The following is a 25,088-nucleotide window of genomic DNA, read 5'->3' as shown; positions in this document are numbered from 1 at the left end:
CAAGGAGGGTCACATATTGCTATTAATGGCCGTTATCTGAAACGTAAATTTTAAGGCAATGTGGAGGTAAAAGTGATTTTTTTTCAAATGGGAACCCTAATATTTCATTCAAGTTTTGAAAAGAGCGGCAAATTTTACGTGCAAAATGATACATTATTCAAGGTCGCAGCTAATTCAATGAATGTCATATAAGCAAATACGTTTTTAGATCTAATAGGAATTAATTCAGAACAGAGGAAGAATACGGCTAAGTATAATGCAAGATACAAGCTGGAAGAGGCATCCCGAGGGAATCAGAGGCGAAGGGACTTATTTAACGATTTATAAATCAATGATCTAAGTTTTATTAATGTTTGTTCTGTCTTGCAAATGCCACAATAGCATTTATACGCTGTGATGTATTAACTTTTGCCAATAAAACGGTAATTAAAACTTAGTTTAAATCTCTGTTTACGCTTTCCAAATCCGACGTCACAAGTAGAGGTTTCCATGAAATAAAACTCAACCTTCGAATGGCTTTCGATAATTACCTTTAAAATCATGGTTATTGGTAATGATACGTGACCCTTATTCCTCTTTCCAGTTTGCATCTGACAGCGTATCTGCTGTATTCCTCATCTATTCCGAGTTAATCCCTATTACAAATGAAGACTTACTTTCTTATTTGAGCTTGATTGAACCTTGCCATGACCTTTTCAAATCTTAGATTAAATGTTAGTGTTAGCATATAGAAAAATCACTTTAAGCTCAAAATAACCTTGAAAATCACGTTCAGGGTCACGGTCATTAACAACAATGCGTCTCCTACAACTTTTATGAATAGCATTTAGCTGTGTCTCATCTCCATTTTAAGGTATTCCCCATTATGGATTTCTTACACACCTCTAGAGGCTGTAGAGGGGAGTTAGAAGATCAAGTTTAACGTAAGGACCCATGTCCGGAAACGTTATCCTACGATCTTCGGTCACTTAGTGATTTTGCGATAATAAACAAAAATATACGACCAATGCTGACTCTCCTTTCAAGTATACCCATTATCTGGTCGTAGTGCACAGGACACTATGGAGTCGCCAATCAATAATATTATCCTACGATGCTATAGAGCGTCAAAGTTATAGGCACCGACACTTGTATTTGCATATATGTACTTGGTGTACCCATGATGATGTTACAAACTTTCTAGGATGATGGAGAAGGATAAATGTATCAATTAGAGGTAAGAGTCCCTGTACCGGAAACGGACGAGTCAAAACTTATGAACGAAAACGGTTCTGATACCTCCGACACTACAATACATGAACCGGTACGGTTGTTGCAACTTTCAGAGCTGACCGTATGGACCAAAGAAGAAGAAATGTCAAGTAAACATGGGCTATACCTAAAGAGCTATGAGCTCTTGTTCAATAGAGACAATGTCTCTCACACTAACGAAGATAAACAAATGCCCGTAGCTCCTCAGGCATGCTTTTTAGAGCCCATGTTTGCTTGGCGTTTTTTCTCGTCGTGATCCATACCACCACCTCTGAAAGTTGCCTACGCAACTATCTTAGCTACAACAGTACTGGTACATGTATTCCACCATCAGAGGTATCACAACGATTTTCGCTTATTACGAGGGTTGTCCAGAGAGTAAGTTCCGATCGGTCGCGAAATGGACACCACAGTGAAAACCCCACGAAACTTAGCACAGATGTGTTGGATAGTGTCTATAGTATGACTGTCGACGCATCAAGACTCTCTTTTTAGTTGTGAGCGCACTGTGAGCGAGTAAAGGTGCCTAGAACAACAATGTCTCCCGCCAAAGAGGAGGGCCCACTGAGAGGGTTCGCCTTAATGAATGCAACCCACCTAACACAACTGCCACACACTTCCTTCTTTGTTGCAATTCTCAGGCGCACTCTGTAAGGGGCAGTGAAGACGCTCCTGCAGCCTTTTCGATGGGAAGTGTTCGATCACCCACAACAAAGCCCTAATTGGCTCGTCCTGATTATGATCTCTGTTCACATGAAACTCTGGATACGAAGACAACACTTGGGTACAGGCTACGCGCTATAGACCAGCGTAGAGAATTATAGGAAAGCACAGGCGGCTGCCTTCTATGACGACGGTGTTGGCAATCTGGTATAACGCTCCGACAAATGTCGGAGTCGGAGTCGGAGTCGGAGCGGCGACTATGTAGAGAAGCATCTGGAAAGTGTAGCTAACTCTTGGAAGTAAAATGATTCTGATTTTCACTGTGGTTCCCATTTAGCGACAGAGCGAAACTTACTTTCTGGACAACCCTCGTATTTTCGACTTGGTAGATTACAGACTAAGGTCCCTTACCCCTAATCGATACATTTATCCTTCCCCATCATCCCTAAACGTTAGTAACGTCATCACGGGATCACCCTATGTATACAACATTTACAGGCGCCGGCGCCTATAACTTTGGCGCTCTGTATCATCATTGGGTGACGTTTCCACATATGGGTTCCTATATTTACACGAGCACACACTGTCCATTCAAAACGTCCCGAGACTGATTTTATTTCTGGTGACTAAGTGAAGTCATCGCAGTGACTATAGTAACAGTTCTAACAACTGTAAATAACGGATGACATTCGACTATTCAGTTGTGACGAGTCAGTGCTAAGTTGAGGACGACAGCTGTACTGTGTCAATGTTGTACTGTCACTAATCGCAATGGAGCAGCGAACCGATCATGTCTAAGTCAAGTGAAGACTTCATAACAAAAACGACCCTCACCAAAAATTAACACTTCTCAGGGGAGCAACAAAACGTTCAACAATAGTTGTATAACGTCTCGCGTCAGTCACATTTTTTACTTGGCTTGTTGGGAATGTCAAAATCATCTTTATGACACTGTACTAATTTAGTTTCAGAATAGCTAATAAGATTTTATCTTTTTCTTTTTTTGAAATTACAGTCCTCACTAACGCAGGCTGGTTTTGTCAGAAAATTTAGCTGGGATTATGAAGGAATGATTCGATAGATGCAGTAATGAAACTTTCTAAACCTCATAATATTTTACAGAACGAAAGATTAAGCTATGCTGAAGATACACTATGCGAGCAAAAGTATCCGGACACCCCCAAAAACATACGTTTTTCCTATTAGGTGCAGTGTGCTGCCGCCTACTGCCACGTACTCCATATCAGCGACCTCAGTAGTCATTAGACATCGTGAGAGAGCAGAATGGGGCGCTCTGCGGAACAAACGGACTTCGAACGTGGGCAGGTGTTTGGTTCAAATGGCTCTGAGCACTAAGGAACTTCACATCTGAGGTCATCAGTCCCCTAGAACTTAGAACTACTTAAACCTAACTAACCTAAGGACATCACACACATCCATGCCCGAGGCAGGATTCAAACCTGCGACCGTAGCGGTCGCGCGGTTCCAGACTGAAGCGCCTAGAACCGCTCGGCCACCGCGGCCGGCAGGTGATTGGGTGTACTTGTGTCATATGTCTGTACGAGAGATTTCCGCACTCCTAAACATCCCTAGGTCCACTGTTTCCGATGTGATAGTGAAGTGGAAACGTGAAGAGACACGTACAGCACAAAAGCGTACAGGCCGACCTCGTCTGTTGACTGACACAGACCGCCGACAGTTGTAGAGGGTCGTAATGTGTAATAGGCAGACATCTATCCACACCATCACACAGGAATTCCAAACCTCATCAGAATCCACTGTAAGTACTATGACAGTTAAGCAGGAGGTGAGAAAACTTGTATTTCATGGTCGAGTGGCCCCTCATAAGCCACACATCACGCCAAACGGCACCTTGCTTGATGCAAGGAGCGTAAACATTTGACGATTGAGCAGTGGAAAAAGCTTGTGTGGAGTGACGAATCACGGTACACAACGTGGCGATTCGATGGCAGGGTGTGGGTATGGCGAATGCTCTGTGTACGTCATCTGCAGCTTATGTAATGCTAACAGTAAAATTACGAGTATGTGGTGTATGGAGGGGAGGACTGCACACCTTGTTGTTTTTCGTGGCGCTATCACAGCACAGGCCTACACTGATGTTTTAAGCACCTTCTTGTTACCCACTGTTGAAGAGCAATTCGGGGATGCCGAGTGCACCTGTTGATAATGCACGGCCTGTGGCGGAGTGGTTACACGACAATAACGTCCCTGTAATGGACTAAACTGCACAGAGTCCTGACCTGAATCCTATAGAACACCGTTTGGATGTTTTGGAACGCCGAATTTGTGCCAGGCCTCACCGGCCGACATCGATACCTCTTCTCAGTGAAGCACTACATGAAGAATGGGTTGCCATTCCACAAGAAACCTTCCAGCAGCGAGAGTGGAAGCTGTCATCAAGGCTAACGGTGGGCCCACACCATACCGATGCAGGGCACCACGAACTTGTAAGTAATTTTGAGCCAGGTGTCCGGATACTTTTGATCATATAGCGTATATAGAACTGATCAAATAAAAGCTCACTGGTCCCCTCCACTCAAATAATGAAGAAGAGCGTTGACGTCTTGCGTACATTGTTGTAAATATAAGAGAAAGTTAATTCATGTGGAAGCTTCACGTTGCTCCGAAGTCCAGCCGTATTTGTATTGTATTGAACTGGGGACCTAGGAATGACGGAGAGGCTTCGTCCCCGCCGTAGCCCTCAGTGGTTCACAGCCCCACAACAGGCTACAGCAGTCCACTCACCCTGCCGTCGCTCCACACCGAACCCAGGGTTACTGCGCGGTTCGGTCCCCCCAGTGGACCCCCCCCCCCCCCCCCCCCCCAGGAACGTCTTACACCAGACGAGTGTAATCCCAAATGTTTGCGTGGTAGAGTAATTACGGTGTACGCGTACATGGAGACAGTGTTTGCGCTTCAATCGCCGACATAGTGTAACTGAGGCGGAGTAAGGGGAATCAGCCCGCATTCGCCCAGGCAGATGGAAAACCGCCTTAAAAACCATCCACAGATTGGCCGGCACACCGGACCTCGACACGAATCCGCCGGGCGAATTCGTGCCGGGGATCGGCACGCCTTCCCGTCCGGAAAGCAATGAGTTAGACCGAACGGCTAATCGGGCGCGCTAGTCCAGCCGTACGCCAGGGTTCTGTTAACTGACTCGCGCAAGAGTGTAGCTCGTACATGCCTCAATTCTATACATCCTTAGCCCTTTCAACTGTTCATGTATTTACTTTTTTTCAAATGGTTTGAAGTAGAGGACAACAGCTTCTTTCATGATGTTGAATATCATTGACTGGCCCACTTCGCAGGTGCGGAAATGTGTTGGAAGTTTTCGAGAAGAAGAAATGACGGTGTTCCAATAATCAGGTACTTTAATGACGTGATTCTGTTTTTTTTACGTGAAAGTAAGAAGAAGTCATGATCACTGAGCAAAAAAGAATCACCTCGCATGGGGAAGACGCAAGTTATTCTGTTGTACATTTTCAGGCTGTGCTCTAGCATATACAGAAAATAGATGACGACATAATTTTTATTCCGACCAGCGCTTCCCTCTGAAATAAAAATTAAATCTCTCTTCAGGTGTTGCCTACTTTTCAAGTAATGAAGCAATACGCGTGTCACTTCGTTATGCCGTTTGGCGGGAACACTTTTGCCGACATAATTCGCGTGTTCATCACCGATCAGCTTCTTCTTCATTACATTCTCCTTTCTTTATTGACGTTTCTGCTTTTTAGACCACTGAACACTGCCTTCGGAATTCATTGCAGAACCACAGACACCGAACTGTCACTTTCCAAAGAGTAGACTGAAATAATCCGTCAAGTAGTAAGAAGGCGACAATGAACATTGAGGTTGCACTGTCGTCTGCTGTGACACAAAAATAGCCCTTTTCAAATGACAAAGGTTGTCTTTGTATGTTTTGGCCGTTTTCCTAGAACGATCACGTTTTTGAGCTGCAGCAACTCAGGACGAAGGTCGTTTCTGCCATATCTAATTGGAACGAGTCGTGAGTCTCGTGGAAGGCTACAAGACTGAGCTGCAAACCCGAAACCGAAAAAAAAAAAAAATGACAGGGATTGTTTTTGTTATGAAGTCTTCATTAGTGTTCATGATACTCTATGAGCAATACATTTTGAAGAAAAGAAAAGTATGTGCAGACTTTGTCCCGCAAAACTGATTCTTGAATAAAGATAATGACGCATGGGTCACCTGCAGCAACTTGAAATGAAAATCGCGGACAATTCTTCTCTGGAGAAAGTCATCACAGATGACGAGACTTGGTGTTAACGATACGAATCTACCACAAAACGACAAAGTGCAGAAATTCACATAAAGGGTCAACACATTGGAGACATAACCAACTATCGAGCCAATGCGAAGTGCGAATTGAACATCTCAAATGAGAACTTTTCGACAGTTTGACATGGTTGCAGGAGTTGTTGAGTATAGTCACGAGGAGAGAGACTAGGTAGAACATCTTAAAGTTTCTCTATTTTTTTATTAATGCATGCTCCAAACTTTTTGGACTTACAGGGCAGTGCTATACGAGGTGTGGCTAGAAAAAAACCGGACTAGTACTGGTGAAACAATAAAACGAATGCAATAAGGCTGAAAGTCGCGTGGCCTGTCACGTGACTCTCGCTCCGCCTACTGCTCGAGTTTCATCTGCCTCCTGCACTCAGTCTGCCCGTGGCGTCTGTTTTAAGTAGTTGACGTTTTGTCTGTGCGTCGGAAAATGTTGAGTGTACAGAAAGAACAGCGTGTTAACATCAAATTTTGTTTCAAACTAGGAAAATCTGCAAGTGAAACGTTTGTAATGTTACAACAAGTGTACGGCGATGATTGTTTATCGCGAACACAAGTGTTTGAGTGGTTTAAACGATTTAAAGATGGCCGCGAAGACACCAGTGATGTCACTCGCACTGGCAGACCATTGTCAGCAAAAACTGATGCAAACATTGAAAAAATCGGTAAACTTGTTCGACAAGATCGCCGTTTAACAATCAGAGAAGTGTCTGAGTTAACAGGAGTTGACAAGGAAAGTGTCGAACAAGTTTACCGATTTTTTCAATGTTTGCATCAGTTTTTGCTGACAATGGTCTGCCAGTGCGAGTGTCATCACTGGTGTCTTCGCGGCCATCTTTAAATCGTTTAAACCACTCAAACACTTGTGTTCGCGATAAACAATCATCGCCGTACACTTGTTGTAACATTACAAACGTTTCACTTGCAGATTTTCCTAGTTTGAAACAAAATTTGATGTTAACACGCTGTTCTTTCTGTACACTCAACATTTTCCGACGCACAGACAAAACGTCAACTACTTAAAACAGACGCCACGGGCAGACTGAGTGCAGGAGGCAGATGAAACTCGAGCAGTAGGCGGAGCGAGAGTCACGTGACAGGCCACGCGACTTTCAGCCTTATTGCATTCGTTTTATTGTTTCACCAGTACTAGTCCGTTTTTTTTCTAACCACACCTCGTATTACAGTAATAAAACCAGACTATTTATACGTAGGCGCATGCCTGGATTTGACTAATACACAAGAGATACTAAACAGGAAAATGAAAGAGAGGAAAGTTGGTAAAACATGAGTAATGTATACAACAAAGCTGAACCCATAAATATAACAAGGAGAAAACACAGAACGGTGTTTTATTGCCATCTGGCTGGGAAGAATGGAAAAAGGATATGCATGATAATTTTTGAACATGCTAACCGGAAAAAATCTCCCTGGCTCCATGAAATCAGAAGTTAGCTGAACGGCATGAAGATTGAAAGAACTTCAAATTCTATACAAAGGTACCTTTCTAAAGAATGTTTTAGATACCTATATCCAGTGGAAACCAGAAACAGAAACTAGAGAAAAGTAGTCAGAAGGTCGGAAACAACAACACTCTGATCGAACTAAAAAGACTTTGGAAAAAGTGGAAGTCAAATCAGAAGCTATTATTTACGAAGTCCATAGAACGTCCGAATCGAGTAAAAAAAGTGTTTGTAGCTGAAGTTACCGATTTCTGCAAAGTCACGCATGCTAATCACTGGTTTCTGTGTGCGGTGCGACACTTGGTACCCCAGTTGTTCGCTATAGTGGTTGTGCGGTGGCAAATGTGGTGGTGGAGATGTGGATGACAGAAATTATCGTCATTACATCGTGGAGGACACCAGGACAAAGAAAAAAATTGGCTCTGAGCACTATGGGACTTAACATCTGAGGTCATCAGTCCCCTAGAACTTAGAACTACTTAAACCTAACTAATCTAAGGACATCACACACATCCATACCCGAGGCAGGATTCGAACCTGCGACCGTAGCGGTCACGCGGTTCCAGACTGTAGCGCCTAGAACCGCACGGCCACTAGTGGCCGACACACCAGGACATCTCTGTCTCTTTCGCATCGTGCATTTTTCAAGGAAAAAAAAAATTGGAGTTTGTTCCATAATGTTTTTGAGTTAACGAATATTTTCGACTCTTCCAGAATACTTTCGAATGTTCTACAATATTCTCGAATGTTCTACATCAGAACTCCTAAACAGCAAACATTGTATTGATCCTCAATCCAGAAGAACTATTTAACCGATAAGTTGTGCAACATGGTTAAGACAGAGGACCAGATTATCGGGGAAAAAAGTGTATCCGCTTATATAGGACTACTATGTACGCAAATAATGGTTTCGTGAGCGAACAATTTTAGCCATAAAAACTGACTTAGTTCAACAAACATATCTGCCAATACAGAATATAATGTGAAGAAAAAATATGTAAGTCCATTGATATGACGACGAACCAAGACGTGAGCATAAACTTCGTAACATATTTCCTAAATTCGCTCAATATCGCCCCGCAAAAAAAGCTTCAAAACAACGTCACAGGAACTGAAATATTAATCGGAAAAGAAAAATGCAACTAAGTGTTTATACCTCAAATTTCATTCCTTTCAACTCAATTTCGTTTCAGATTCAAAAGCCTCCAATTTCCGGTAAGAGTAGCTAACAGTATGATTGAAACATTCCAATGTTGTTGATATGAATTTAAAAGAATCGCGTTTCTCGCTTGTTTACGAGTTGAACAACCACAGAACTTATTCATCTTTGTACACGAAAGTAAAACGTCTAAAGCAGTTTATAAGAACTTTCTTGGAATAAGTTAGATGCTATGCAAATGAGCTGATTAACTGGAGTTTTATTCCAATTCTGAAAACAAATCGAAAATGGGTCAAGCGAGGGGAGTCAGTTTCGATTAGAAACATAGAACTCAATTATGAGGGCACCCCATAACCAGTCCTAGTTCGAAACTTCCTGGCAGACTAAAACTGTGTGCCCTAAAAGGACTCGAGTCTGGGGCCATTGCCTTTTGCAGAAAATGCTCTATCGACTGAGCTATTCAAGCAAAAGTCAGGAATCGTATCACATTGAATACTTTCTGCCAATAGTGTTATTTTACCCTCGTTTAATAGTTCAGATATTACTTTGGATGGAGAGTCATCGGCAGATGTAGGAGTGTACCAGGAAAGTGTGTTGGGTCCTGCTCTGTTTACGTTGTACATTAGTGACTTGGCAGACAATAGTAAGATTTCAACGAGGTGTAAATATTGCGAATCGTTTTAAATGTTCAGAAGCGTAAAATCGTGCAATTCATAAAACTACAACGTCAATGAGTCGCAATTGGAATCAGTTAATTCATACAAATACCAAGGTGTAATAACTTACAGGGATAATAAATGGAACGATTATGAACGCTTAGTCATAGGTAAGGCAGGTGGCAGACTTCGCTGACTAATAGGTAACTGCTAAACTGCAATTAAAAAACTCGTACGACACATCCTAGAATATTATTCAAAACTGTGGGTCACATACCATATAAAACTGACAGGGAATACTGAACATATAGAAAGTAAAGCAGCACAAATGAGCACAGGTTTGGCTGAATCCGTAGGAAGGTGTCAAGAACATGCTGAAAACACTGGATATATGCTGAAGCGCCAAAAAACTGGTATAGGCGTGCGTATTATGTAAACAGGCAGAATACGACGCTGCGGTCGGCAACGCCTATATAAGACGACAAGTATTTGGCGCACTTAGATCGATTACTGCTGTTGCTGTGGTAGGTTATCAGGATTTAAGAGAGTTTGAACGTGGTCTTATTGTCGGTGCACGAGCGAAGGGACACATCATCATTTCACGAGTGTACCATGAATACCAGGAATCCGGTAAAATATCAAATCTCTGACATCGCTATGGTAGGAAAAAGATCCTGCAAGAACAGGGCCAACAACGACTGTAGAGAATCGTTCAGCGTGACAGAAGTGCAAACCTTCCGCTAACTGCTGCAGATTTCACTGCTGGGGCATCAACAAGTGTGAGCGAGTGAACCATTCAACGAAACGTCATCCATATGGGCTTTCGGATTCGAAGGCCCACTCGTGTACCCTTGGTGACTGCACGGCACAAAGCTTTACGCCTCGCCTCGCCTGGGCCCGTCATCAGTGACATTGATGACTGGAAACATGTTGCCTGGTCGGACGTGTCTCGTTTCAAATTGTACTGAGCGGACGGACGTGTACGGGTATGGAGACAACCTCATGAATCCATGGGCCCTGCATGTCAGCAGGGGACTGTTCAAGTTGGTGGAGGCTCTGTGATGGTGTGGGGCGTGTGCAGTTGGAGTAATATGGGACCAATGACACGTCTAGATACGGCTCTGACAGGTGACGCGTACGTAAGAATCGTGTCTGATCACCTGCATCCATTCATGCCCATTCCGACGGACTTCGCCAATTCCAGCAGGGCAATGCGACACCCCACACGACTAGAATTTCTACAGATTGGCTCCAGGAACACTCTTGTGAATTTCAACACTTCCGCTGGCCACCAAACTCCCCTGACATGAACATTATTGAACATATCTGGGATGCCTTGCAACGCACTGTTCAGAAGCAGTCTCTACCCCTTCATACTCCTACGGAGTCCATGCCATGTCGTGCTACGTCACTTCTGCGTGCTCGCGGGGGCCTACACAATATTAGGCAGGTGTACCAGTTTCTTTGGCTCTTCTGTGAAGATGCTAAACATCTCGCCAAAAGCTTTTCACAAAGTGTCAAGAACCAGTTTTAAGTGAAGAACGTCCTCATGTATGTCGTTCAACCCCATAGGTATCAATCTCATAGAGACAGCAGGGACAAGATTAAATTACAACAGAGTGAAGGCATTTATGGAGTCTTTCTTCCGCACAACCCATGCGATCATGACGGGAAGCAGCCATAATACGTGATTCACTTTGAGGTACCCTCTGCCAAGCACCTCACAGTAGTTTGCAGAGTACGGATATAGATGAAGGTGCAGATGTATGGTAGAAATCCAGAGGATGGAATGAGATTGGTACTTAATGTGCCACCACACACTCTAGGGCAGGGCTTCCCAAACTTTTCAGCTGGCGGACCCCTTCTTCGGTCGAAAATCCATGGCGGACCCCTGGTAAGTCAGCAGCACAGTAACTTCAAATTTCAGAGCGAAACCCATGGGAACTGAAAGCTTCTTAATGCAGGTGCCATGTTCCGAATGACCCCCCCTCTCCCCCGAAGTATCAATAGTCTTTGGTTTAGAGATGAATGAAAACAACTTGAAATTAACGATCCAATTTGAATTCCCACTGTATCCAACACTTACTAGTAGGTTTACTATCTTTGTTCAATACACTATAGCCTGATTAAAATTACTCGGTAATTGAAATTTCACACGATGGAGCTTTCTTCCTCCAAGAGCAATCAACAACGTCACATCCAAATTGTTCGCTGTTGACAAGCTGTCGCTTATGGTCTGTTCACTTCTACTATTTGGCTACTGTTGTGTAAGGAGCATGCATATTTCGTAACAGTCGTGTGTGTGTGTGTCTCTCTTTCTCTCTCTCTGTGTGTGTGTGTGGTTTTTCGTGAAATCCGAAGAAAAATGTTCAGATGTATGTATAGTCTTCCTTTGGTCGTCCTCCCTCCTCATTCATTTCAACTGGAAACTTCCCTTGTTGTGAAGGTGATGGAGAAACTGCAGCCTTCTTCAATGATCCTGACTTCAGCCACCGATCCATGTTAGAAGTAATACACTGGTCAAAAATCGACTTATTAGGTAGTGCACTGACAAAGCAAGTTTAACATTTAACGATGCCTGGGGCCGCATACGTACCAGCGAGCGCTGTGATTGGTCGACAAAGCTCGCTCCGCGCATGCGTAAAAGGTTTCAGCGCATCTAGCGCCGTGAACCAGCACACAAACGACCCCCGTATTGTTGCGAAACAGTCGATCAGAGGAGCCGCATTCTCCTCCACTAAACTGTGTATACATTCTCACTCAGGAACCGCAAAGGCTGCTTGGGGATACGACCTGAAGTACACACGTTTTACACACGAAAAAAAAGTAATGAATTTGATTTTCACATTTTATTCAATAATTTTACTCATTATTTTACACGATTTGGTGAAAGGTGGCCGCGGACCCCCTAGAAAGAGCCGGCGGACCCCTAAGGGGTCCGCGGACCACACGTTGGGAAGCCCTGCTCTAGGGGTTTCCGCTGAGAATAAAAGTTGAAATAATGGCGTGTACTTACTGGAGCAGTCCTGCGACGAAGACCACTTCTTCTTGTCGTCGGCGGACAGCTGGGAATGCTGCTTGCGGATGGAGCGGCCCCAGCCGGCGGTGAGGTTGCCCAGGCGGGAGAAGGCGCGCTTCACCATGGGCGACGAGGGCACGCTTTTGGGCCTGTGGCAGTCACAACAACACACAGCTCCTCACCACACGAGGGACTCTCGCCAGGACCTGGCAGGCAGCGGCGGACCAATGGCGGAGGCGGATCAGCAGCGTGCCAGCCACAGCTCTCCCACGGGACTACACGCGCGCAGTCCTCGCTACTCCCGTGGTGGTCTCCGCTAGGAGGGGCATGCAGGTCTGGGTCTGGGGGAGTCAGCTCAGCTCCAGTCCAGTACCACTCGCTATTTCTCAACCTGTACCACTTCCCTGGGCTAGAATGTATGCCCTTCCACTATACGAATGACCCACAATTGCAGCTCAGTCATAGATGTTGGGGAGCAACACCAATCGGGCCAAGTCAGCTCCATTCTCTTACGTTAGCTAGTTGTCAACCCGACATCATCTCGGCAGAACATATTGTTTGTTCGCTTACATAAAAATTGTTTCTTATAATCCCAGACATGGGGAAGAGAATCCTATGCTCGGGCAAGTCAGCCTCATTTCCTTACAAGGGAACCTCTCCGTCGCACCCCTCTCATATTTAGTAATAAGTTGGCACAGTGGTTTGGCCTTGAAAAACTGAACACAGATCAATCGAGAAAACAGGAAGAAGTTGTGTGGAACTACGAAAAAATAAGCAAAATATACAAACTGAGTAGTCCATGCGCAAGATAGGCAACATCAAGGATAACGTGAGCTCAGGAGCGCCGTGGTCCCGTGGTTAGCGTGAGCAGCTGCGGAACGACGGGTCCTTAGTTCAAGTCTTGTCCGCAGCTCGTGGTCGTGCGGTAGCGTTCTCGCTTCCCACGCCCGGGTTCCCGGGTTTGATTCCCGGCGGGGTCAGGGATTTTCTCTGCCTCGTGATGACTGGGTGTTGTGTGATGTCTTTAGGTTAGTTAGGTTTAAGTAGTTCTAAGTTCTAGGGGACTGATGACCATAGTGCTCAGAGCTATTTGAACCATTTTTAAAAAATGCCTCTTCCCTAGCTCTGTGGAAACGCGCTAACGTGAGAGAAAGCGACTGTTATTTCCTTGGGACTGCTTTCCACGACCCGCCTCGCAGCTGGAATGTGTTAAGCCAAGAGAGAAGAAGGTTTCCTGTTTGAACCAATGAACATTTCTGAACAATTGAACGGAACACATCAATTTCGAGAAGCCGTGACTCAACATATTACCAGCGGGGCGCAGAAGGCCTCTGATCAATTATATATATATATATAAAATCTTCAATCGCGTGAAAAGTTTAATGTATTTTATTTATGATTATCACATCCACAAGAAAACCTAAATCGGGCAAGGTAGAAGAATCTTTTTACCGATTCGCCAAGTGTACAAGTTAGGTGGGTCGACAACATATTCTTGTCATGTGACACACATGCCGTCACCAGTGTCGTATAGAATATATCAGACGTGTTTTCCTGTGGAGGAATCGGTTGACCTATGACCTTGCGATCAAATGTTTTCGGTTCCCATTGGAGAGGCACGTCCTTTCGTCTACTAATCGCACGGTTTTACGGTGCGGTCGCAAAACACATACACTAAACTTAGTACAGTGAACAGAGACGTCAATGAACGAACGGACAGATCATAACTTTGCGAAAATAAAGAAAGTAAAATTTTCACTCAAGGGAAGACTTGAACCACGGACCTCTCGTTCGCAGCTGTTCACGCTAACCACGGGATCATTGCGCTCCTGAGTTCACACTGTCCTTGATGTTGCCTATCTTGCGCATGGACTACTCAGTTTGTATATTTTGCTTATTTTTTTTCATAGTTCCACACAACTTCTTCCTGTTTTCTCGATTGATCTGTGTTCAGTTTTTCAAGGCCTATCCACTGTGCCAACTTATAACTAAATCTGAGGGAGTTGCGATGGGGAGGTTCCCTTGTTAGTATTAGATAGTTGTTATCATCATGTATCTAGATCATATTATGTGTCCTCTACAGTACAGATATCCTTGGAAGTTGACAAGAAGATCCTAATGGTGTCCAAGTCAGCTCCATCCCCTTCCTGATAGATGGTTGAAAATGTATGTTGTCTACCACAAGAATGGTTCTGAGAGCCTCAAAGTTGGAAGGAAGCTCCTTAAACTGGTCAAGTAAGCTCCGTTTCCTAGCTATTATACAACATTAAACCCAACATCGCCTCTACAGATCATATTGTTACTCTACTGTACCGATGTTCCTGATGGTTTCAGAACTTATAAACAAGATCCAGAGGAACTCCGCTTTAGTCAAATTCTATTTGCTAATTCTCAACACACAAACAATTCCCTAGATTTCAGTGTGAGTCTTCCCATTGCACAAACGATAGTCACAGAGGTTGGAAAAGTAAATGTGCCTAAAAAGTCAGCTCCACCCTTTGTGTGTTATCTAGTAGTCAGACCTACTTCATCTATACAGATCACATTCTGTGTCTTCTGAAAGTCTCAGAAGTGGTAAAGCCAGCTCCATTACCTATCTGTTAGCTAGCTGTCAACCCAAAATTATCTCTACAAGTAACACTGTCCGTCCTTTACCGTACAGACAGTCCCAATACGCTCAGAAACTGGAAAGAAAGTTCTCATACCAGACAAGTTACATTTATTTCAGTACAACGTCCAAATTTTCAACTCATAAGCATGTCCCCCATAAGCATCCACTGTATGTCGTTCTACAACGTGAATGATCTCTGATAGAAGCTGACAGAGGATGGACAGGACCACCCGATATTGTCTTTTCAGGTCATAATGTGTTCCTCAGGTACAAAGCCCCCCTAACTTGGAAGTTGGATGAAAGCTCCCAAATCTGGAAACATCATTTCCCTTCTGATAACTAGTAATCATGCCGGCAACATTTCTTTGGATCATACTGTATGGCCTCTACCATACAAATATCCTTTATAGCCTCAGAAGCTGGAAATGAGATCTTAATTCTGGTTAAATCATTCCCATTCCTGAATTTGTCTACATATAAACTACTGACATTCTTTTGAAAAGATATTATCGCTTTAGCTGTAAGCCCATTATTTATAGGCACGATCACTTTCACAGCATTTTAGCTGCATCGTCAAATGCAATCTGTACAAATTGGAAGACAATACTGTCGGGTCCGGTGACCTTGGAGGCTAGTAACGTAAGGCTGAATCATTTGGTCCAGTGCGACCGATCCATCGTTCAGTAATCCTTTGAGTTAAAAATTCCCGCACTTCCAGATGCCAGTGTGGCGGTGTCCCATCCTGTTGGTAAATGAAGTCGTTCAAATCAGTCTCCAACTGGGGGAAAAGAAAGTTCTCAAGCCTGTCCATATACGAGATATTCTCACATTATGACGGTTCACCTTTCCATTTAAATGGAACGTTGCCTCGTCACTAAACATAAAGCGTGGAAGAAAAATGTCATTCTCCATGTTGCCAAGAACGAAATTAAAGAACTTCACACGATATTTGTTACCTTCACGAAGAGTTTGCAGTAGCTGCATTTTGTATGGTTTCATGTGTAAACGTCGACGTCACACACCAAACGGACATCGTGGGCATATTGAGCTGTGCGGTGAACAGATTTCTGCGGACTACTTGTGAAGCTATGGCGGATGCATTAGACATCTATGTCAGACACTCGGGGACGGCCCGGCGATTTGCCTTTACACAAACAACCTGTTTCTCGGTATTGTCCATACCATCATCTAATGCTCTGTGCTGTAGAAAGGATCCACACCATACCTAATACGAAAGTCACGCTGAACAGTTATTACTGACCCACTCTGCGCAAAACGTAGAGCACAAAAAGCTTTCTATTGTCCCGACACCATTTTTACTAGAACTGAAGTAAGCCCACACTGCTGCTACCTAGCGGGAACCACGTAAAACTCGAGAGTTTGCTCTTTCCAACATTGCGTTGTTCACGTACGTTATCTCAAATAACATGATAGTTATGATTTTTGTAAAAAAATCAGATGATTCTTTTTGACACACCCTGTATATGGGACGAACATACAAAATCAAGTCATGTTCATATTGAAAAAAAAAGAGGCTGGGATGACCCAGTGTTCATAACCAGAAAATTTTTGCTAAGTAGCGGACGCCAAAAAAGAATATCACATATAACGCTTCCGTGATTTCTAGAAAGGAGGCAACTGCTAACAAGGGAACCCCCCTCAGATTTAATTACAAGTTGGCACAGTGGATAGGCCTTGAAAAACTGAACACAGATCAATCGAGAAAACAGGAAGAAGTTGTGTGGAACTATGAAAAAAATAAGCAAAATATACAAACTGAGTAGTCCATGCGCAAGATATGCAACATAAAGGATTGCTTGACCTCAAGAGCGCCGTGGTCCCGTGGTTAGCGTGAGCAGCTGCGAAACGAAAGGTCTTTGGTTGAAGCCTCCCTCGAGTGAAAATTTTTTTATTTTCAGACTATTATCAAAGTTAAGGCACTCAAACATAATCAACTTCGCTCTCCAAAATTCAAGGACATGTTCAGATTTGCTTGGACACATGCAGGATTTGACGGTCTACACACGGAAAAATTTGAAAACGTTAAAAACATATGTTTTGACAGAGCACAGGGAAAACTGTGCGTCCGTGAAACTATTGCATTCATTTGTTGCAGTTCATGTGACAAACTCTTATGTTTTCATCACTTTTTTGGGAGTGATTATCACATCCACAAGTAAACCTAAATCGGCAAGGTAGAAGAATCTTTTTACCCATTCGCCAAGTGAACAAGTTAGATGGGTCGACAACATATTCCTGTCAGGTGACGCACATGCCGTCACCAGTGTCGTATAGAATATATCAGACGTGTTTTCCTGTGGAGGAATCGGTTGACCTATGACCTTGAGAGCAAATGTTTTCGGTGCGCATTGTAGAGGCACGTCTTTTCGTCTACTAATCGCACGGTTTTGGCGGTGCGGTGGCAAAACACAGACACTAAACTTATTACAGTGAACAGAGACGTCAATGAACGAACGGACGGATCATAACTTTGAGAGAATAAAGAAAGTAAAATTTTCACTCGATGGAAGACTTGAACCAAGGACCTCTCATTCCCGAGCTGCTCGCGCTAACCACGGGACCACGGCGCTGCTGAACTCAGAGTATCCTTAATGTTGCTTATGTTGCGCATGGACTACTCAGTTCGTATATTTTGCTTATTTTTTTCGTAGTTCCACACAACTTCTTCCTGTTTTCTCGATTGATCTGTGTGGTGTCACTGCCAGACACCACACTTGCTAGGTGGTAGCTTAAATCGGCCGCGGTCCATTAGTACATGTCGGACCCGCGTGTCGCCACTGTGTGATCGTAGACCGAGCGCCACCACACGGCAGGCCTAGAGAGACGTACGAGCACTCGCCCCAGTTGTACGACGACGTTGCTAGCGACTACACGGACGAAGCCTTTGCTCTCATTTGCCGAGAGACAATTAGAATAGCCTTCAGCTAAGTTAATGGCTACGACTTAGCAAGGCGCCAATTGTCACAGTGCATGTATCGTACGAGTCTCATTTGTATAGTCAAGAGAGATGTACCAAAGGAAGCATTAAAAGTTAAGTATATTCCAAAGCTACGTATTTTCTTTATAGCAGTCATAACGTATCCTGTTCCAGACTTGACGCCAGTCTGCGTGTGTGTACGCGTGCCTTTCGGCTTCCTTCTCAGTGTGGCGTAGCGAGCTTGTTACGCCACAACAATCTGTTAGACACAGATTTTCAAGGCCTATCCACTGTGCCAACTTATAACAAAATCTGAGAGGGGTGCGATGTGGAGGTCACCTTGTAAGAATAAAATCCTAGTAAGAGACTACCAGGTCAGTAAAACACCAATAACCTCCACTCGCCATGAGTAAAGGTGTCTGGCGAGCTAGCGGAGTGCCCATATGGAGAAATGGTGATCAAAGTGCAGACCGCATGCGCACTCCACAATATACCGATCTCTCTATGAAATCGCAGCTACGTCCTGTTTAGTACACAATCCAGTGCGCGCGCTTGCTATTGGTAAATTTAGCTCCCAGCCATGTGGCATTGCAATGCGCTGCTTTCTGCCGATTGAGCTAGTTAGGTATGCTATGATTTTCAGTCCTGTTATTTACTTCATGTCAGTTGCGTGCTGTGCCTTAAAATAGTTTTACGCTGGACAGTTTTGGTGGGGATTAAGAACAATTTCAGTTTGAGTAGCTGGGTTTTTTAATCTGTTTCATGGAAATAGGGGACCGCTAGCTGCTCAGTTTTTACATTATTTCGTAGATGAGCGGAGCCATCTATGGTTTGATCACTATTTCAGCAGATGAGATTTTGTTTAGCTCACTAGACGCTATTACTGATGGTGAGTGGAATTTATTAGTATTTTACCTACCTGGTAGCCCCTTATTAGGAATTTCTTCTTATCAGATCATAACTTTGCGAAAATAAAGAAAGTAAAATTTTCACTCGAGGGAAGACTTGAACCAAGGAGGGGATTAGATTAGGAAATGAGACACTTAAAGTAGTAAAGGAGTTTTGCTATTTAGGGAGTAAAATAACTGATGATGGTCGAAGTAGAGAGGATATAAAATGTAGACTGGCAATGGCAAGGAAATCGTTTCTGAAGAAGAAAACTTTGTTAACATCGAGTATAGATTTAAGTGTCAGGAAGTCGTTTCTGAAAGTATTTGTATGGAGTGTAGCCATGTATGGAAGTGAAACATGGACGATAACCAGTTTGGACAAGAAGAGAATAGAAGCTTTCGAAACGTGGTGCTACAGAAGAATGCTGAAGATAAGGTGGGTAGATCATGTAACTAATGAGGAGGTATTGAATAGGATTGGGGAGAAGAGAAGTTTGTGGCACAAGTTGACTAGAAGAAGGGATCGGTTGGTAGGACATGTTTTGAGGCATCAAGGGATCACAAATTTAGCATTGGAGGGCAGCGTGGAGGGTAAAAATCGTAGAGGGAGACCAAGAGATGAATACACTAAGCAGATTCAGAAGGATGTAGGTTGCAGTAGGTACTGGGAGATGAAGAAGCTTGCACAGGATAGAGTAGCATGGAGAGCTGCATCAAACCAGTCTCAGGACTGAAGACCACAACAACAACAACAACATCTTATTATGAAAGCTGGATCATTTCATACTCTTTTTTTGCTCTAAAATGACTTGATTATGTATGTTCATCCTGTATGTACTTTTTCATTTTAGTTATGTTTTCTTGCTGCCTTACATGAGCCTTTTTCTACAAATTTGTACAGATTGCAATTGATGCAGCTGAAATGCTGCGAAGCAGATCGAACCTATAGATAAAGGACTTACAGGTAAAGCGTCTGATCTTTTAAAACTGTCGCTGCCCTGACTTCAAAGTCTGCTGCGCACTGACATTCTCCCTGAGTCGCATTGTATGTTCTGCATCTCAAGAAAAATGCCCATAATCGCGGCAGTAGCCTCAAAGGTTAGCAATGGATGCAAAGTTTCATAACGTCATCTTAATTCCAGTACTACTAGCTTACCAGAACTTTCTCTCTGTTACAAAATGGATATTTCAACTTAAGATCTTCTAGCTGGATCCCATTACCTATTTTCCACAGGAAGAATGATTCCGGTTACAACAAACACTGTGTAGTTGATCGAAAATGGGATCTTAAATGTCAGGAAGTCAGCTCCACTTCATATCGTTATCTAATAGGCTACCCAAACATTTCTCTCTGTGTGAAACAGCGCGTTCATATAATTCCAAGGACTGTGATTATCGTTTGCATAACGTCTTTGCCTGACAAGAGATTCCTAAGGTGATGAAGTTAGAAATTTTCTCCTAAGGCGGTGAAGTTACAAATTAATCAGAGTATTAAAACGGTAATAGTATAGTGTGTAAAATAGGAAAAAAATGCGCAATGTACTGTAACGATTTTAATACTGTGATTATTTTCACGTGTGTAGTTATTTTGGTTATATTTTATGTATACCCATTTGCAATCTTTTGGGATCTTTTATTGTCGTGTTTGCAATGTCTGGTTTTACAGTATTTAATTTTCTTTACGTTCTTTTAATTTGCAATCATTTTGAATGTTTATCCTACGCGCTGTCATACACTGTCAGTGAAGGTGCTACCTAATAACTTTTACTTATAGCCTGTAGCTACTTTTTATAGTCTTATGTCTAGATTAGTTCTTACCGAAACTAGCGCCTTCTCTTGACGTACAGTCCTACTAGCACAGGAAACATAGTATTCCTCTGTACTCTGATTTTAATATGGCCGTTCATTAGATCCTTTAATCACTTGATAAACACGTCATTCGTTGTATGTGTGGCTCTAAGGTGCACTACACATGGCGGCTATGACAACTGGAGGTAATTTCGTTTACTTTATTTGCCTGACCCCCTTTTTTTATTAATTCCTCCATAAATTTTTCCCCTTTCGCTTATACACTTGGTTTTCTTCCAGTGTATCTTGTTCGACGATCCTTCCTTTAGATGGTTCGTTACCACATTGCTGACTAACCGCCCTACTAACCAGAGATATGCATTGCTTTGACAGCCGTTCGCGAGTGTTGATCTGTTTTTTAATTTAGCGCAGCTTAGTACCACGCCCCTTAATTTTTAATTTTGTATAATTACATCCTTGCTTTTCCTTTTGGCTTAGAGAAATCTGAGGAAGCCTTAACCAAGTCCGTAATGAAAATACCGGGTGATCAAAAAGTCAGTATAAGTTTGAAAACTGAAATCACGGAATAATGTAGATAGAGAGGTACAAATTGACACACGTGCTTGGAATGACATGGGGTTTTATTAGAACCAAAAAAATACAAAAGTTCAAAAAATCTCCGACAGATGGCGCTTCATCTGATCAGAATAGCAATAATTAGCATAACAAAGTAAGACAAAGTAAAGATGATGATCTTTACAGGAAATGCTCAATATGTCCACCACCATTCCTCAACAATAGCTGTAGTCGAGGAATGATGTTGTTAACAGCACTGTAAAGCATTTATGGAGTTATGGTGAGGCATTGGCGTCGGATGTTGTCTTTCAGCATCCCTAGAGGTGTCGGTCGATCACGATACACTTGCGATGTCAGGTAACCCTAAAGCCAATAATCGCACGGACTGAGGTCTGGGGACCTGGGAGGCTAAGCCTGACGAAAGTGGCGGCTGAGCACACGATCATCACCAAACGACGCGCGCAAGAGATCTGTCGGACATTTTGTGATCTTTGTTTCTTTTTGGTTCTAATAAAACCCCATGTCATTCCAAGCATGTGTGTCAATTTTTACCCCTCTATCTACATTATTCCGTGGTTTATTAAGTTTTCAAATGTATGCTGACTTTTTGATCACCCGGTAACTTTGCAACCTAGACTGTCTCTTTATATAATTATGAAAACCGGTTGCTGCACCAATCAGCCTATCATGAAATGGAATAAACTTCCTCAACATGTGTCGCAGTTAGTAATTTGTTTTAATGTTTGCAAGGGATAATATTCAGTCGTAGTTTTTTATTAATTTCCACTTTTGTTTCAGCTAATTACAGCTCTAGGTAGTTCAGTGTATGCAACGGAGCCTCGGTCTATCGTTCCAAAGTTTTGGTCGAATCTGTACTATATTGTGATATAATTTCTGTTCATTTCTTTGTATCAAATTTGATATCATGTTTATGTTAGTTTCTGGAGGATATTAAGCATTCTACATCTATCCGCCATGATTAAGTTAGAACAAAAAACGATATTCGAGAATTTATTTCTTTTGACTTCATTTATTGCTGTTACTCCCCATCACGAGCAGCCACAACGAAAGCTGCTACCATTAATGAGCTTTGTTGAAAATTTTGTTGCTAAATCAATAAGAACATTGCGAATTTAGAGTTACTGTATTCCACTGGTTTGCATATACGAGTAGCACAAAGTAGAAGGCTAGTTTACATTCTCGTATGGCAAGAAATCAGAAAGCGTGTTCCTCGGGGCTCCATGCTAGAACCATTTCTTTTCGTTACACGCATTAGTGACAGGGGCATATTACGGCCCTTCGCCTTTCCCTACCTATTATTAACATTTACAAAATGTAGTTAATCATTATACTGTGCATTTATTATTATTATTATTATTATTATTATTATTATAGTTGATATCAATGTTGGTTTTCATTCTTGAATTTTGTTATTCCATGTTTTAATACTCTGTTTTGTAGTTCTAAGTGAACTACGATGTAGCCTATGATAATTTGTCATTAAAAATTTAGTAAAATGTGAATAAATAAAGAAGAAAACGCCACTTTACCAAAGGAAAAAGAACCGGAGCAGTACCAGCTTAGCGATCGTACAGTATACCAACCCACAAAGACAAAGAAGTAAATGCACTCTTTGCGACATGTCTGTCTGTCGCGAGATCTCCACCTTGTTTCTCGCTTGCCACTGGCACTGTTAAGTCGGCGGACTGTGATCACCTGGAGAGGAGCGCTGAAGGTATGAGCCAAGTTCCTCTGGAGGGCTTTGAAATGCAAAACACCCGAGGTTCCTTTATGTACCGTGATTACGAGGCGTAAACCCACTATGAATTATTTACACCCGATAATTCAGCTCTTGTATAAAAGTCTCATAAGTCTTGTTCCCTTTTGTCACTTTGTCGGTGGGTAAAGTTCGCTGTGCCTCTCTGCGTGAAAGAAAGAACAGCCTCTGGCCGTCATGCAAACAACTAAGGATAACGCTTTCCCGCGAAGAATATCCAGAAAGATTTGTTATTCAAATCGCGTGAAAAATAATCGTGGCTGTACAGATAAACAGCAGTATTTCCCTCTCTTGGGAAATTATACTATCGAAAAACATTGCGAGTGTGTTTCTGTTGACATACTGAATCTGTTGGCGTGTTTTAACTTCTTTTGTAATAATATATGAAAACAAAATTTGGACCATGGTAAAAATGCAAACGAAGCCTTTGGAAGTCTTACACAACGCCTTATCCATTACGATATATTGCTGACTGCAGCGAATATTTCATTTACTATCCGTTTTGACAACAAAGATTATCACTATGTTTCACAGAATGTGGTTCCAGCACATTATATACAGATAACAGAATGTCAACTATGTTACAGCATTAGGCTTCTATTATTGCCATAACGAATGACACACTGCATGGTGTCATACCTATGATAATCATATACTGATAAAATGTGAAGTGTGTGGCGCGTTTCAAACCGTACTCATGAGTTAAGACATTTTGCAGATTTTCACCTCGGCTGTTGTTCAACAGTATTCGCTTTGTTAAAGCTCGGACTTCCATAAACCGTATACTTGCCACTTACACCCTATGTGGAAACGCTCCATAAATCTGTTAAAATGTATTTTAACAAATATAAGGCTGTGGTACCCCACATGCAGAAAATAAATGAGATGCTCATGAGTATTTGCGTTAAAACATATGTAAATGAAATGTTTGAGTACGGTACGTATACAGAATTTTATTCTTGACTACAGTAGTGCGTATATTTATACAGAACCCCACTATTGACAATTTGGGACCATAAAATTACCATACACTATGTGATAAAATGTATCTGGAGACCTGTTAGTGAACAGTAATATGGGATGCTTAAATGCGAACATTTTAGGTTTGGCTTTACCGTGATTGTTATTGACATCAAATGGAACAACAAGTTTACTGTTACCAGTCACTGTTTATTTATCGTCAAGACGCATTTCAAAGGTTTTTAGTATGACGTGTGTGTGTTGTGTTACGGTTTTTGGAAGAACTTATGACACTGTCTAGTGGATAAACAAAACATCCTTGCAGAACATGTTTTTTTTTTGACAAAAAAGTAAACGTATGTCTAACGATAAACATAAGATAAGTGAAATAAACGACCTCCAGTGCTCGTAGGTTCCTTCCACTGTCGTAACACATCACATGTGTACTGTCATATTTTGTAAACAAATATGGCGTCTGGAAACTATTAGGCGCAAGGATCATACAGCAGAAGAGAGACATTATTACAGCGTACAAAGAATATAATCATAACAACATTATTACAGAATAACTTTCGAAGGATTTTGGACATCTTTGTTTTGAGGTGTCGAATACATGCGTTGGAATACATATTTCAGGTGGTATACAAATCCGATTTTGTCAAGATTTTGTCGAGTATGAAGTTTAACCTATATAAACTTCACAAAATCGGATTTATATACCACCTGAAGTATGTACTCCAAAGCATGAATTCAAAACCTCAAAACAAAGATCTCTAAAATCCTTTAAAATGTATTCTGTAATAATGTTGTTATAATGTATATTCTTTGTACTTTGTGATAATGTTTCTCTTTTGCTATATGATCCTTGCACCTAATAGTTTACAGACGCCATATTTGTTTACAAAATATGGCAGTATACTTGTGTTAGGACAGTGGAAGGAACCTGTGACTACCAAAGGTTCTCTATTTCAGTTATTTTATGTTTACCGATATATATACGTTTACTTT

General features: G+C 42.3%; 1 protein-coding gene across 1 annotated transcript in view; it reads right to left on the bottom strand.

The window, feature by feature from the left end:
* The window catches only part of LOC126209928 (uncharacterized), a 159,762-nt gene that overhangs the window by 59,581 nt on the left and 75,093 nt on the right, over positions 1-25,088 (bottom strand). Inside the window, exon 3 of the mRNA XM_049939046.1 lies at positions 12,538-12,689. Coding sequence (XP_049795003.1) covers positions 12,538-12,689 — 152 coding nt within the window. The remainder of the gene's footprint in view (positions 1-12,537; positions 12,690-25,088) is intronic.

Source organism: Schistocerca nitens, chromosome 10 (assembly GCF_023898315.1).
Source record: "Schistocerca nitens isolate TAMUIC-IGC-003100 chromosome 10, iqSchNite1.1, whole genome shotgun sequence".
Taxonomy (NCBI): domain Eukaryota; kingdom Metazoa; phylum Arthropoda; class Insecta; order Orthoptera; family Acrididae; genus Schistocerca; species Schistocerca nitens.
This window is presented reverse-complemented; position numbering and strand designations above follow the sequence as displayed.